Genomic DNA, 16,781 nt, shown 5'->3' with positions numbered 1-16,781 from the left:
GAGACTTCTAAGGAAACAACAGCTGAATGGAAAACTCCTGGTGTCTTTTTTACCGCTGTGCTATAGAGCGTGTCTTAACCTACTGCATCTGTTTATGGTTCTCCAGTTGCACAGTGGCAGATAGGAAGGCGCTCCAAAGGGTGATCACTACTGCACAGAGGATTATCGGCTGCCCTCTCCGCTCCTTGGAAGAACTCGATAATTCCCGAAGCCTAAAAAAAGCCCAAAATATTCTGAGAGACCCGTCTCATCCAGCACACTCTCTTTTTGAACTGTTGCCATCCGGCAGACGATACAGGTCTATCAAAACTAGGAAAAAGATGCTTAGAGACAGCTTCTACTCTAGAGCTGTGGCGATGCTGAACTCCGCGGCTTCGTGTTGATGTGTTTGGGGCTGTGTAGGGATGGGTGGAGGAAGGGGAAAGTGAGGATGGGGTATGAGTCTGAAATGGTGTGCATCGAGGAATGCTGCTGTAAATTTTGTTGTGCGTGCACAATGACAATAAATGCTTTTGCTTTTGCTTTGCTTACAGGAGAGAAGGGGGGGGGATATAAATCCAAATTCTTCTTCTCTTCTTCTGCAATGTCCTAAAAATGACCACCAGAAAGCCTCCCCACCCCCACCCCCCCAAAAAAGAATGAAAGCACTCCACTACTGCAAGTTATGGACACGTTTGTAACAATTTATTGAATGAGGCAACAGACAGAATTGGGGTGAGGGGAGTCTGGTAATTCCATGCTCTGCTATGGGATAGGGGGTGGTGTGAAAAGGGGGATGGTTTTCTCTTTGGGTCTCGGGAACAATTTCTCAGTCTCATCAGAGCGTTATTCCATTGTCCAAAAGGAACACTGACTTTAAAGTCACACCTGACATCTTCACGACGACAATAAAAAATAATAATATTAAAAAAATAAATTGGAGTCCTGGGTTGGTTTCTAGGGGAAGGCTTCCCTTACCTCAATTTTAGTCCAGGAAAAGAAAATATACAAAAAAGTTGAGATTTTTCCATAAACTCCGCCCACCCCACCCAGCCCCACCCCAAGTAAATACAAGAATCTAGGAAAAAAAAAACAACCAAAAGGATTTTTCTTTGAAAGCGGAGATGGATGTTGAGAGATCTGGCAAAAGGCTGTGTCACTTGAAGTCAGAGGAAAAACCATAAAAGTTGTGAACAGTTCCAGGCACCGGTGGGCAGGGAGAGAGAGGAACACGAACGTATATCTGAAGAGGAACACGGCAGCGCTCAGCTTCTTTACAGCGCAACAAAACAGCTGCGGCTTCCCTGGAGAGTTATGTAAAAGTCTGCTGCTGGAAATGCACCGGGGCAGTTAGGAGACTGGGTGGAAAAGCTGGACCTCTGAGACGTCTCCCTGAAGGGCGTCTGCCCGGTTTGCCTCCTGGGCCAGGTGGCTTTTGGGGACCCCGATGCCTGCCACATCTCTCTAGGACACTTGGGCACGTTGGGATATGTGTCCACACACAGCTGGCAGCAACACAAGAACTTTGCTGTGGTTGAGAAAGAGAGCACAGGGAAGGTCTCGGCTAACGTGAGCCAGATGCGAATGGGGGTGCCCGAAGGTGTTTTGACTGGGTGGGAGACGAGAGAGGCTGATGTGGAGCCAGAGGGGACGGGAAGGAAGATTCAGGGCCATAAAGTGTTGGACCTCCAAGGGCTAGAAGGTCTGACTCAACAACATTTATCCTAAAGCCCTCTGCTGCAACCGCAGCAAATGGCCCAGGACGACCTCTCTGCCCGAGCGACGAAGGAGACAACGATCTCACCCCTGTGCCCCTTGGCAACACCCCTGTTCCCGAGCCCCGCTCCCGAATTCCCAGTGGGTCCTTCTGAGCTTCGGAGAAGACGTTTCTTAAAACGCAAGCAAAAATGAACTGGTGGCGAAAGAGGGGCGGGCAGGTTTTCAAGCTTGGACTTAAAAAAGGGAGGGGACGGCGCGGGACCCACAGTGTCGGGTCGCGCCCAACCCATGGAAGGTCGGGGCACTCTCTTTCTTATAGGGATCCAGGACCGATGGATAGCGGTCCTCGCTTGATGCCTCTAGGAGCGTCTAACTCTTTCGCACCTTTTCAAAGAAAAAAACACGTCTCTTCCAAATTCACTCAATCCTCTCTCTCTATAAATTTATGTCCATGTTTAAATGACACCTAATTCTCAGCACGAGGACAGCAGAGGAGCCTGGCTCTACGTGCCTCTGTAGGAAGAGGCGACCGAAGCCTGCCATGGAGCCCTGGAGAAGGGAGGGACCCTCGTTCTAAGAAAGGATGGTCCATGCAGTCGGGGAAGAACGCTTGGTCTCCTCGCTCCCTCGAGATCAGGACGGCGCATAACGCCACGCTCCAACATAACCCTTTGGCTCTATTTTTTTCTCTCTCTCCTCTTTTGTGATCAAAACCCTAGGCTTCCAAAGCTGCGAGACCAAAACGTCACCTGACTGCATCTCCGGAGAGGCGTAGAAAAATTATTTGCGCGAGAGAGGAGGAGGAGGAAGCAGCGGCCTCGAGTTCCGGCTGCCCCGCTGTCACTGCTCCAGCGTCACGACTTCCACTGCCTGGCCATCCATGGTGACGGTGCTGTCCGTTATCCTTGCGGCCACAGGGGCCATGGCGACCTGAACGGGACCGTTCCCCTGAGCGAGGCTGGTGACCACTGTCTGGTACATGCTCACGGGGATCTGGACGAGTCCTGCAGAGGCAGAGAGAGAAAGAGGTTAGTTCGATACAGGCGGCATTCGAGCTGTTTGCTTGGGGGTCTTAGCCGAAGGAAGTCAGAAGGGACTGCGCATGTGTCAACACTAGAACTGCTCCACAGATCAGACCAGGCAATCTAGATGGCAGACAGACTCATTCCTGCCCCAGGGGCAATGTGCCTCTTTGTGTCTGTTGCCGGGGAGTACAGATGGGGGCGATGCAGTTCCAAACGGTTGCCAGCGATGCTGATCCTGCATCGAGAAGGGGGTTGGACTAAATGGCTTCTCTGGCCCTGTCAGCTCTATGGTTCTAAAGGGGAGAAGAGCCATTCTTGCATAAAGAAGGCACCCCCCGGACATAAGATTCGAGTCAACAGAATTCTCCCCTTGCTGTGGATAACCTCCTCAGTAGATGGCTCCGGGCTGACCCAGGAAGGGCTTTCTAACTGTGGGAGATCTTTCTTCCACCACTCCAAACCAAGATAGGTGTCTTCTGAAGGTCACCACTTGGCAGGAACACAAGAGGCAGCATGCAACCTGCCGTCTCTGGGTCACTCTGCTGTACAGACAGGAAAGCTTATGTCTTAAGCGCTCTGACCCGGTGTCCAAATTTGGCGGCAGCTACGGAAGGCCCAGCTCTTCTTTAGGTGATCGCAAAGCCCTTGCTGCATTAGTGAGTCACAAAAACCCTCCGCAGGAAAGCAGAGGGGGCTTGTGCTTCTAGCCCCCAACATAAAGCAGTAGCCCTGGCCTCCGAAAAGCCGAAAAAGTTTTGTGCTCAGCCTACGGACACAAAAACCACCAGGACACGACTCTGGAATGAATGAATGAACTTGAGATCCCAGAAAAGGGAGAATGTTCATATGAATACACTGCAAGTGGGAGCAGGAATCTGTAGGATCTTAGGGACAGGAGGGATCTGAAAGCTCACCCACTCCACGCCTCCTACACAAAGGAAAGATCCACAGATCAGCCTGAATCAAGAGGTGTTGTGCCCAGAAGGTGGAGAGAGAGGCTGTTTCCTCCCACACGGGGTATCAGGCTTCAGGAGACTTTCCCTCAAGAGCAGCTACCTAAGCTCAGAGGAGGAGGAGAGAAGAGAAGAGGAAAGCAAGAAAGCAAGACAATAAGAAAACAAAAAAGAAAGAAAAAAGAAAGAAAGAAAGAAAGAAAGAAAGAAAGAAAGAAAGAAAGAAAGAAAGAAAGAAAGAAAGAAAAAAGGAAAAAGGAAAAAGGAAAAAAGAAAAAAGAAAGAAAAAAGCAAGCAATAAAGAAAGAAAGAAAGAAAGAAAGAAAGAAAGAAAGAAAGAAAGAAAGAAAGAAAGAAAGAAAGAAAGAAAGAAAGGAAAAAAGCAAGCAAGCAAGCAAGAAAGAAAGAAAGAAAGAAAGAAAGAAAGAAAGAAAGAAAAAAGCAAGCAATAAAGAAAGAAAAAAGAAAGAAAAAAGAAAGAAAGAAAAAAGCAAGCAATAAAGAAAGAAAAAGGGAAAAATGAAAAAAAGAAAAAAGAATGAAAGAAAGAATGAAAGAAAGAAAAAAGCAAGCAAGAAAGCAAGAAAGCAAGAAAGAAAGCAAGAAAAAAGAAAGAAAAAAGAAAGACAAAAGAAAGAAAGAAAAATGCAAGAAAAAAGAAAGAAAGAAAAAAGAAAGAAAGATAGAAAGAGGAGGAAAAGGAGGAGGAAGAGGAGATGTTTGGATTTATACCCCACCTTTCCCTCCTGTAAGGAGACTCAAAGGGGCTTACAAGCAACTTTCCCATCCTCTCCCCACAACAGACACCTTGGCTCATTCCGCACATGCAGAATAATGCACTTTCAAACTGCTTTCAGTGCTCTTTAAAGCTGTGCGGAATAGCAAAATCCACTTGCAAACAGTTATGAAAATGGTTTGAAAACGCATTATTTTGCGTGTGTGGAAGGGGCCCTTGTGAGGCAGGTGGGGCTGAGAGAGTTCAGAGAGAACTCACCCTGCAGGAATGCAGGAGTGCAGAAACACATCTGGTTCACCAGATAAGCCACTCAGGTGGAGGAGTGGGGAATCAAACCCGGTTCTCCAGATTAAAATCCACCTACTCTTAACCACCACACCATGTTGGTGACACTCAGATGTCTGGCATTAGCCGGACTGCTACCTGTGCAAAACCAGCCACGGGTGCAGCACAGCTGCCTTGCACGGGGAACAGCCCGGCGTAAACAAGATGCCACGCAAGTGCAAAGTCCCACGGGAGAAAGCTTTTTGCCTCCATAGAGTATGCTTGAATCACGCCCTGCCAGCCCTACTGAGAGACGCAGGAGTCCCCAACATGATGCCCGGAAGCCCCATGGTGTCCACCAACATCTTTCCTGGTGCCCACCAAATTGTTTTAGAAAATGGATGCGGCTTTTGACAAGGGGGACGTCTGACTGCCCGTATAGATTAAAACAGGGATGTCCGACTCTGGTGCTTCAGTTGTTCATGAACTACAATTCTCAGCAGCCCCTGCTGGCATTGTAGTCCGTGAACATCTGAAGCACCAGAGTTGGAAACCCCTGGATTAAAAGGTATCCCATTGAGCAGAGATTTGGCCTGAAACGTCAAAGTAGTACTATTCTACACAAGCTACCTCCTGTGGTAGCCATTTTAATGTGGTGCCCACAACTAGAGGTTTCCAGAATTGGGAAACCTCTAGAGTTCTGACATCGGCGGTGGGCACAATCACAAAACGGCTGCCAGAAGGGGTGGAGCCAATCACAAAAAGTCAGATAGCAAAGTTATATAGAATAGTATGCCATGGATTTTTCAGTGAACTGGTCTGGCAGACAAATGTACCTATTTTGACATTTACTCACTGAACCCCCCCCCCCCCCTTAACCCTCCTGCAGCTCCTCTGTTCCCCCAGCAGTAGCATTTTTGGGGAGATCCATAGGCTGCAGAGGGGGGGGGCAGGGGGGAGGAAGGAAAGAAAGTCCCAGTTCACTGACAGGACAACCTTGCAGGAGTGGAAAGCCCATAACCTCAACTGTTTTCAGCACACACTTGTGACTAGTTGTGGTGGGTTTTCCGGGCTGTGTGGCCGTGGTCTGGTGGATCTTGCTCCTAACGTTTCGCCTGCATCTGTGGCTGGCATCTTCAGAGGTCTGGACACAGTATGTAACAGACTGTGATACACCTCTGAAGAGGCCAGCCACAGATGCAGGCGAAACGTTAGGAGCAAGATCCACCAGACCACGGCCACGCAGCCCGGAAAACCCACCACAACCTAGCCCCGAATTTCAGGGTGCCAGCACATCATTGCTTAAACCTCTTATTAAAATGGGAACAAAACCAGAAAGGGAAGATGCTGTTTGCACAGAGGTTGCTGCCCAGAGAGTGCATCTGGTGACATTTCTGTTCCTTCTGCAGGAAGAGAAAGAAAGCCGGAGGAAAGAAAAGGGAACGGCAGGAAGAGCAGACGGGTGAAAAGCAGGAATACTAGAGACAGGCAGACAACACCAGAGGTCCCGGGCACCCACTAAAGACGGCCTCTTGCAGCAGGCCATGAGCACAAACACACAAATCTGCCTTCTACTGAAGCGTACTCTTGGTCCAGCTAGCTCAGAGGGTCTCAGTGTCCCACCTCACCCGCCACCTGATTTGCTTAGCTCAGGGGTCTGCAACCTGCGGCTCTCCAGATGTTCATGGACTACAATTCCCATGGGATTTGTGGTCCGTGAACATCTGGAGAGCCACAGGTTGCAGACCCCTAGCTGGACGGGCCGAAGATTGAATCTGGAACTTTCTGAATGCCAAGCCGATATTCTTCCACTGAGCCACGCCTCCCTCCAGAGGATCACCCCCTCTGGACAGGTGGTGATTGATGTTTGGAATATGCTGCCACAGGAGGTGGTGATGGCCACTAACCTGGATAGCTTTAAGAGGGGGCTTGGACAGATTTATGGAGGAGAAGTCGATTTATGGCTACCAATCTTGATCCTCTTTGATCTGAGATTGCAAATGCCTTAACAGACCAGGTGATCGGGAGCAACAGCCGCAGAAGGCCATTGCTTTCACCTCCTGCAGGTGAGCTCCCAAAGGCACCTGGTGGGCCACTGCGAGTAGCAGAGAGCTGGACTAGATGGACTCTGGTCTGATCCAGCTGGCTTGTTCTTATGTTCTTATGACAGGCATCCTGGCTTCACCTCACCCAACACAACACTTTAAAGCAGTGGTGGCGAACCTATGGCACGGGTGCCAGAGGTGGCACTCAGAGCCCTCTCTGTGGGCACAAGCAAACAGAGTGCCCCCCCCCCCACATCTAGGCTGGCCTGGGCCTCTGGGCTCGATTATTAGCATTAAACCTAAGACCTAGTTTTGGGGACGCAGCGTAGGTAACCCTGTTAAGTGCTGTTAAACCCCACTGATTTTCATGCGAAGAACTACAGCGCGATCCTTTACCTGGGAGTAAGCTCAGTTGCTGCTAGGGTCATGATTCACCCATTGGAAGAGTTGCACAATTGCTTCAAAGCAAAGCCACCAACTATTGTCAAGCTTACTCCTGAGTAACACACGCCTTGGAGCCAACCATTTTTTCTAAACTAAAACCTCAGCATTCAGGTTAAGTTGCCGTGTTGGCACTTTGCGATAAATAAGTGGGTTTTGGGTTGCAATTTGGGCACTTGGTCTCGAAAAGGTTCGCCACCACTGCTTTAAAGTATGGGGCTGTCTCTGCAAGAGGGGGACGGAGCATGTGCAGAAAGCCGCTCTCTGCGTGCGGACTGAGCCAAACAGCCTGTGTGGCCACGGCGCTGACCAGCTGGAGTGGGTGAGGGACAGCAAGGCCCCCGGTCTGCTGTCCTTTGGGAGAGGACGTGCTTAAGAGTCCCTGAGAGGTGGTCACCGGGGCGGGATTGTCTCTGTGCTGCAGATGCCCCCCTGATTAGCCTTAATCTAACTGGCACATGTTAAGCCAAAGCTTGGGATTTTGGACCCTTTCAATGGTATTAGAGAGAAAATCCCCTTGCTCACAACTTGGGGGATGGGGGTGAAGAAGCAGACAGTCGCTTCTCCCTAACAGCACACCTGCAGCTACCCGGCAGTTAAGGGATCGCGATCCATTTGATATGCCTCCTGCACGGTTCAATGAATGGAAGCCTATGCATTCCAGGAGGAAACAGCGGAGGAGACAATGTATTGTCGAAGGCTTTCATGGCCGGAATCACTGGGGTGCTGTGTGGTTTCCGGGCTGTATGGCCGTGTTCTAGCAGCATTCTCTCCTGACGTTTTGCCTGCATCTGTGGCTGGCATCTTCAGAGGATCCTCTGAAGATGCCAGCCACAGAATACAGGCTGCGTCAGAAAATGCTACTACACAGCCATACAGCCAATCCCCACAACACCAGTGCTTCCAGCCGTGAAAGCCAGAATCAACAGGCAGTTGATTCTGGCCATGAAAGCCTCAGGCAATACACTGGATTTGCTGTCTTTCCATCACCAGCTGGGGACCCCTGGACTATCGGTTTCATTTGGGACAGAAGGCAGCCTGAATGTTCTGAAATCTCTGAGATCGTCCTAGGAGTCAGGCCAGCAATTTCATGTTCAAATTCCTGGAGATTCTCTGTTTATGACTCGTCCTTCCAAACATTCATGCCCAGTGACAGTCTTACTCCCAGATGACACACATGACGCAAAGAATGCTCCCGCCCCCACAGCACAGACTTTCTTCTTTTGCTTGCACACGTCTTTAGCAAAGTGAATTTGCTGTTGGCTGTTTTGGGTTTTCCAGGCTGTGGGGCCGTGGCCTGATAGTTTTTGCTCCTAAGATTTTGCCCACATCTACGGCCGGCATCTTCAGGTAAGATGTCACCGTATGATGTGCCATGGACAGAAACACATCTTGCTGTGACACACCTCCCGAGATGCCAGCCACAGATGCAGGTGAAAAGTTAGCAGCCAAAACTGCTGGGCCACGGCCACACAGCCTGAAAAACCCACAACAGCCAGTTGATTCCAGCCACGAAACCCTTGGACAATACACTGAATTTGCTGTCTGTCCATCACCACTGTGGCATCCCTGCTCACTTCCCAAAATCTCTGGGCATACTTCCTGCGGCTCTGCACAATCTGCAACTATCCTGGGCGCAGCCACGGCAGCACCTTGTGGCTCACGGAAAGGCTAGCCGTCATATTATGACATAAGCTTCCATAAGGCACAGCAATCTTCGTCAGAGGCAGCTGAATCATTAAAAGTCAGTGGGGTGTAGTGGTTAGAGCTTTGGACTAGGATCTGAGAGACCCAGGAGCAAATCCCTGCACTGCTATGGAAGTTTCTGCAAGATGGCTCTGGGCGACTCTGGCTAACGCACTCTCGGCCTAGTCAACCTAACACCATGGTGGTGAACCTTTGGCACTCCAGGTGTTATGGACTACAATTCCCATCAGCCCCAATTGGCCATGCTGGCAGGGGCTGATGGGAATTGAAGTCCATAACATCTGGAGTGCCAAAGGTTCGCCACCACTGACCTAACAAGATGGTTCTGAAGACAAAACAGAGAATCATAGAATCACAGAGTTGGACCATGGGCCATCAAGTCCAACCCCCTGCAATGCAGGAAGACACAATCAAAGCACTCCTGACAGGTGGCCACCCAGCCTCTCTTTAAAAACCTCCACAGAAGGAGACTCCACCACACTCCGAGGTTGTGCATTCCACTGTCCAACAGCCCTGACATTCAGGAAGTTTTTCCTGACGTTCAGGTGGGATCTCTTTTCCTTCACCTTGGACCCATGACTCCTGGTCCTAGTCTGTAGAGCAGTAGAAAACAAGCTTGCTCCCTCAGAGAAGAGAACCATGGAAACCACTCTGGATCCCTGCTGGTGAGAAAGGCATAGCACACATGAGGTGAATCTATGGTTGGGGAAGGCGGGGCACTGTCCAGTTGGCCTCCTATCCTTCTAAACCCAGTGGTTCTCGATTTGCCCGGGGTCCTACTGTCGCTAATACCACCCTGGTCAAATTCAGCCTCAGAAGACAAGCTGGACACCCTTTAAAAAGGCCAACGGCACAGACCGCCTCAAACACCGGTTCCCTCAAAGCCACGGCGATGGCCTCCTCACACCCTGGTTCTGTCCTCCTCCCAGAGTCCACAGTGCAAAGCTGGGTGTGGGGGGAGGAAGAGAAAAATATAGGCCGATTCCTCCTGCAATCTCCCCGTGCAGCTGTTGACTGGCTGCGGATTACTGGAGTCACATGATCCGCTTTCCAGCAAAGCCAAGCTGTCCCCGGGACCAGGAAGGTCACTGGGAGATGCAGGACGAGAGCAACGAAGGACAGTCCCCGGAGCACCAGGGGGCACGTTTCGCAGGCAGAGAGCACTGCGCCTGTTCTTGGCAGGGGGCATGAGGAAGAGGGACTCCTGAGCACTTCGTTGCTCAGCCATCGAATCCAAGGCTGTGGCAAACAGCGGCATATTATCAGCCATCCCCCCCACCCCACCCTTCCCCCACTGCCCATATTGCCAAACTGCACTCAAGAGATTTGGGGAGGGTAGCTGTGAGCAACAGGAATTCCTTTAGGAGGAATGAGATTACCCGGTGATGTGACACACGGTAATTTGGTGCGTGCCGGTTGCTCTTCTTAATCTGTGTTTAGCATTTAGCAAATCCCATCTGAACAGCGCTCGGGCAGAAAACGCCAATGACATTTTGGGCTGGATTAAACAGTGGGTGGGGGTGGGCGTTAGGGGCATCGGACTTGGGTACAGAATGGGCACAATATGGGCAGAACGGGTACAGTAAAGTCATACATTGACGAGGTGAATTGCAATGGAGCAGCATGTTCCAGATGGTAGTTGAAACACCAGGTGCTGGTTCGCTTGGAGGCTTAGTAAGGGCAGAAGGCCGAGAGGCACTGTGGCAGCATCTCTTTGCCTCCTGCCAGGAGTCTAGGTGGGACAGGCAGGAGAGTCTCTCCCTGTGATCTTAATTCCTGCCTTGGCATTAGCATCACGGGGGAGATCCTCTTGACCGTCCCGCCAATTAGAAAAGCTCATCTGGTGGACGCACGAGAAAGAGCCTTTTTGGTGGCTGCCCCATGATTACGGAACATGCTTCCCAGGAAGGTGTTCCTGGCCCCCCCTCTCTTCAGGAGGAAGTTGAAGAGGGTTTCATTTAGGATTGCACCTAATGTTGTTACTATTTCTTGATCAATCACCACTATCTCTAAGAGTGCAATGTCAACAGTAGCCTGAATAAACAAAGAGATACACATGTTGCACTCTGGCTGTATATCCAATCTTATATATTGATTTTGCATATAATTAATCAACTTAACACTTCAATTTGGTTAACATTTCATCCATTTCTCTTACAAAGTTTCTTAAAGATACAGTATTCCAACACTTGTAACTAAACATAAATATCTACACGGTCCATTCAATTCCTGCCGATTCTTCTTTCAGAAACAAAGCTTCAATTTCATATAGTCCATATTCCAATTCTATAAGATCTACATCTCCACATAAAAAACTGTTACTATTTCTTGGCCATCCTGGATGAATATTTCAAATTGTGGCCTTTTTGGTGTTTCCATAATCACTGTTTTTATTCTCACTACCAGCCCCCTTAATTTCTGCAAGGCGGAAAGGTGGCTAACAAACGGTTCAAATAAATAAAAACAAGGAAAATGTTGTGCAGCACACAGTTTATAAATCTATACCAGGCATAAGTTGATAAACCTATACCATGCTGTGCAGCAGAAAATGCTGTACAATAGAAACAAGGCTTGCTGTACAGTAGCTTCTGGACTGCAGCCTTCCTTCCCTATAAGTAGCCTTCCTTCCTCAAGCCACAATGATGCAGTGGCTAAGAGCTGTGGGCTATAATCTGGAGAACTAGGTTCGATTCCCCGCTGCTCTACATCAGAGGTCTTCAAACTATGGCCCTCCAGATGTTCAGGAACTACAATTCCCATCAGCCTCTGCCAGCATGGCCAAGTAGCAGGGCTGATGGGAATTGTAGTTCCTGAACATCTGGAGGGCCATAGTTTGAAGATCCCTGCTCTACATGAAGCCATGACCTTGGGCCGGTCACAGTTCTCCCTGAACTCTCTCAGCCCCACCAACCTCACAAGGTTGTTGCGAGGGGAAGGGAAGTAATCTGTAAGCCACTTAGAGCATAGGTGTCAGACTCGTGGCACTCCAGATGCGATGGACTACAGTTCCCATCATCCCCTGCCAGCATGATGCTGGCAGGGGATGATGGGAACTGTAGTCCATCGCATCTGGAGGGCCGTGAGTTTGACACCTGTGGCTCAGAGACTCCTTGTGGTTGAGAAAAGTGTGTAAATCCAAACTCCTCCTCGAGGGAGGGACTGTTTCAGGGGCAGAGCATCTGTTTGGCATGCAGAAGGTTCCAGGTTCGATCCCCGACATCCCCAAATTTGAAAGACTGGGAAGCAGGCGATGTGAAAGACCTCCGCCCGAGACCCTGGACAACTGCTGCCAGTCAGAGCAGATGATGCTGACGATGACGGACCGATGGTCTGATTCAGTATTAGGCTGCTCCACGTGCCCGTGAGATGGGTTTCCGTTGGCATTTGTCGGAAGAGCGGTGGCTCAGCTGTAGAACCCCTACTTGGGACACAGAAGGCTCCAGGTTCGATCCCTGGAATATCCAGGTGAAAGGACCAGGGAGTAGGAGATGAGAAAGTCTCTGCCTGAGATGCAGGGTGGCAACTGCCGGTCAGGGTAGACAACACCGACCCCGACGGACCCATGACCTGGTTCGGCACAAAGCAGCTTCCGTGTGTCACCGGAACAGCCACTTACACCAGAGAAAGTCTCCTTAGATTAAAGCAGGGGTCGTCAAACTATGGCCCTCCAGATGTTCAGGAACTACAATTCCCACCAGCCCTGCTACTTGGCCATGCTGGCAGAGGCTGATGGGAATTGTAGTTCCTGAACATCTGGAGGGCCATAGTTTGATGTCTGGATTAAAGGAAGGCTCCAAATTTGACCCCAAAGGAAAGGATGGGTAACATTTTAATAATAAAATAAATACCGTGCAGTGGAGTGGCAGCAGGAGCCACCTCAATCTGTCCCCCCTTCCAAGCCTTCCAGGGCATCTGGCTGAGCACTGTAAGAAACAGCATTCCATCAGGGCTGTTTTGGTGTTCTTATGACTATCCAAAGCTCAGAAACGGGGGGCATAATGAATTCTGGGGCCCCACCTTGCTTCATGTGGGAATGGGATATTTTGTGCAAACTCTATGCTGGGGATAGCAAACTCTATGCTGGGGATAATTAGGAAAGGAGTTGCTCATAAAACTGCAAGGATTGTCATGCCCTTATATACAGCCAAGTGAGTGCTGAACGCAGCACTCTGGAGTACTGTGTCCAGTTCACAATTGTAAGCCGTCCAAGGTCAAAAGGATATCGAGGAGATAGAAAAAAGTGCAGAGAAGGGCAACGAGGATGATTGAGGGACTGGAGCACCTTCCTTATGAGGAGAGGCTGCAGCGTTTGGGACTCTTTAGTTTGGAGAGGAGACGTCTGAGGGGGGATATGATTGAAGTCTATAAAATTATGCATGGGGTAGAAAATGTGGACAGGGAGAAATTTTTCTCTCTTTCTCACAATTCTAGAACCAGGGGGCATCCATTGAAAATGCTGGGGGGAAAAATTAGGACTAATAAAAGGAAACACTTCTTCACACAACGTGTGATTGGTGTTTGGAATATGCTGCCACAGGAGGTGGTGATGGCCACTAGCCTGGAAGTAGCTTTAAAAGGGGCTTGGACAGATTGATGGAGGAGGAGTAGTCTATGGCTGTACCAATCTTGATCCCTCCTTGATCTCAGATTGCAGTGCCTTAGCAGACCAGGTGCTCAGGAGCAGCAGCAGCAGAGAACCGTTGCTTTCACATGCCGGCATGTGAGCTCCCAAAGGCACCCTGGTGGGCCACTGGCGAAAGTGGCAGGAGTGCTGGACTAGATGGTGGACTCTGGTCTGATCCAGCAGGCCTTCCGTTCTTATGTTCTCCTATGTGACTGGAGCGAATTCTCTTCGCAGCTGGAGCCTATAAGCTGGAGTGAAGAGGCGCTCTTCAGTTGAACGAGTTATGCAACTGCATCAATTAATTAATCTGCTGGTAAAACAAGGGCCCTGACCCGGATGGCCCAAACTCGTCATATCCTGCCAGCTAAAGCAAGGTCAGTCCGGGTTAGGACTTCAAGGGGAGGCCACCAAGGAAGCCCGGGATCCCTATGTGGAGGAAGACCATGGCAAACCATCCTAGTCCGTCTCTTGCCTTTGGAGCCCTGTGGGTTCGCCATAAGTTAGCTGTGACTTGATGGCCACTTCTGCCGCTGTAACACGAGTATTCTGAAGCTTAGAAGATATGGTCGGAGGCCGGAGTTTTTTTTAGTAATGTCACTATAGGTTTTAGCAAGACTGCACAGGCACTTTACAAGTGTAGCTATATTAACTTTTTAATCTTCTGTCATAATCAAATGTATTTTACCTACTACTTGCTTTCTCGCAAGTTGACCTTTTAGAAAACAGTCACCGACTGTATAAGTACAATAATAATTACATTAGTGTCGCAAATATTCCTTCTTGTAAATAGCACAGACTATGTAATATTTCGTATAGTGCTTCTAGTACTCTTATTATAGATTATAGATTATGTAACATTTTGAATAGTGCTTCTAGTACTCTTTTGTCTATATATATATACTTTGGCAGTGATGGCGAACCTATGGCACGGGTGCCAGAGGGGTGGCACTCAGAAACCCCTCTCTCTGTGGAGCACGCTACTAAACAGAGCCCCACATCTAGGCTGGCCTGGGCTGCTGGGGGGCTCGCATTATTAGCATTAAAACCTATGGCCTAATTTTTTGGGAAGCAGTGTAGGTAACCCTGTTGAGCGCTGTTAAACCCCACTGATTTTCATGCAAAGAACTAAAGCGCGATCCTTTACCTGGGAGTAAGCTCGGTTGCTGGCAATGGGGCTTGCTTCTGACTAAACCCTCCTAGGGTCATGATTCACCCATTGGAAGAGTTGCATGGTTGCTTCAAAGCAAAGCCACTGACTACCACCAAGCTTACTCCCGAGTAACACACATCTCCGGAGGCCAACCATTTTTTCTAAACTAAAACCTCAGCATTCAGGTTAAATTGCCGTGTTGGCACTTTGCGATAAATCAGTGGGTTTTGGGTTGCAATTTGGGCACTCGGTCTCGAAAAGGTTCGCCATCACTGTACTATGGTAACGGTACCTTGAAACTGATGTACCCTGATCTTGTACTACTGAGTGGCTGACTGTGAATAAAAATGACTTATGAGTGATTCTGAAGAAAAGCGCCCTCTCAGTGACACGTAATGTTCATGACAGCCGCTGATTCAGAAGAGGCACCCCCACTCCCCATGAGAGGGTGAGGAAGACCTTGTAAAATACGCCCCTACTGTAAGGCAAGTGACCAGGATGTTCAATGGAAGCAGCGGTAGCGAGCGGCGCTCTGATCCAGAAACAGGGAGTGCCCAGAAGAGGCACTCGCGGCAGCGCAGTGCCCTTCTGGCGCTTCCCTATTTCACAACCTGACGGAGCGCTGTTACGCTAAGGGCTGTGTGCTCCCTGCGGACGGCGATGCTTGTATCGCTACCGCGAAACATTCCTAACCGGGACAATGTTAAAGCCCGGCGGGACGCGGGACACATCGCGCAAAAGCGTGAGTGTCCCGCGAAAATCGGGACGGCTGGTCACCCTACCCTACTGCCTCAGGATTTTGTACATGCTCAGATTAAACAGGTTTTTTAAAAACCTGCACCTTTGACTGCGAGGGCCTATTTTCAATTGCTCTTACTTTACTACACTTTGCAGCCTCCGATCTCCCTGCTCCGTGCAAAGGACTGCAATTATCCTCTGCCCGCTCTGCGGCAACTAGAGATTGAGCAGCTGATGCATTATAGATGAAGCGCCAGAGGAGTCCAGCGCAGCCGGCTCTTCTCGAAACAGGTCGGCAAGCGCAGTGGGCATGGAGCAAGCCCCCCTCCCCAACAAGGCTGGCCATATTCACCAGCCCGGTTCTTCATGTTCTGTTCCAGCTGGGCTTGGAAGCCACGGCCTCCTCCCACTCGGAAGGAAGAGGCTTCCTGCTGGAAGGAAGTCCCCAGTGGTGAAAGAAGCAGGAAGGGCCCACTGGAACCCCCGCCCCCAGAGAAATATAACAGGGACTTCCTTCACTTAGCACAGACAGCCAAGGGAGAGCTGTGGAAGGAGGGCCTTCGCAGGCAACAATGCCACAGGTCAAACCCATGCCCAGAGGAGACAGGAGACCTTAGAACAGTGGTGGTGGCGAACCTATGGCACTCCAAATGTTATGGACTACAATTCCCATCAGTCCCTGCCAGCATGGCCAATTGGCCATGGGATTTGTAGTCCATAACATCTGGAATGCCAAAGGTTCGCCACCACGGCCTTAGAACATAAGAACGAGCCTGCTGGATCAGACCAGAGTCTAGCACTCTGCTACTCGCAGTGGCCCACCAGGTGCCTTTGGGAGCTCACATACAGGATGTGAAAGCAATGGCCTTCTGCTGCTGCTGCTCCCGAGCACCTGGTCTGCTAAGGCATTTGCAATCTGAGATCAAGGAGGATCAAGATTGGTAGCCATAGATCAACTTCTCCTCCATCAATCTGTCCAAGCCCCTTTTAAAGCTATCCAGGTGAGTGGCCGTCACCCCCCTCCTGTGGCAGCATATTCCAAACACCGATCATGCGTTGCGCGAAGAAGTGTTTCCTTTTATTAGTCCTAGTTCTTCCCCCCAGCATTTTCAATGGATGCCCCCTGGTTTTAGTCCTTACGCAGGGTTTCCAACTCTGGTCATCCAGATGTTCACAGACTACGATTCTCATCAGCCCCTGCCGGGATGGACACCCCTGGCATAAAGTCTCCTTGACCATTCAACACATAATTCCATAAGAAGGGTTGCCAGCTTCCAGCCAAAGCCTGGAGTTCTCCCAGAATTACAACTGATTTCCCGACTACAAGGGATCGGTTTCCTTGTAGAAAATGGCAACTTCCATGGGTGGTCTCTGTACCCTGCTGAGGCCCCTCCACTCCT

General features: G+C 49.8%; 1 protein-coding gene across 1 annotated transcript in view; it reads right to left on the bottom strand.

Moving 5' to 3' along the window:
* Positions 1–662: 662 nt before the first annotated feature.
* NRF1 (nuclear respiratory factor 1) overlaps positions 663–16,781 on the bottom strand; it is a 110,808-nt gene continuing 94,689 nt past the window's right edge. The window contains exons 8-9 of the mRNA XM_048501466.1: positions 12,718–12,792; positions 663–2,702 (exon numbers count right to left, since the gene is read on the bottom strand). Of these exons, the coding sequence (XP_048357423.1) occupies positions 2,539–2,702; positions 12,718–12,792 (239 nt within the window). The 3' untranslated portion in view covers positions 663–2,538. The remainder of the gene's footprint in view (positions 2,703–12,717; positions 12,793–16,781) is intronic.

The sequence above is a fragment of the Sphaerodactylus townsendi genome, linkage group LG06 (genome assembly GCF_021028975.2).
Source record: "Sphaerodactylus townsendi isolate TG3544 linkage group LG06, MPM_Stown_v2.3, whole genome shotgun sequence".
NCBI lineage: Eukaryota > Metazoa > Chordata > Lepidosauria > Squamata > Sphaerodactylidae > Sphaerodactylus > Sphaerodactylus townsendi.
Note: the sequence above shows the minus strand (reverse complement) of the source record. Positions and strands in the feature narration are given on the sequence as shown.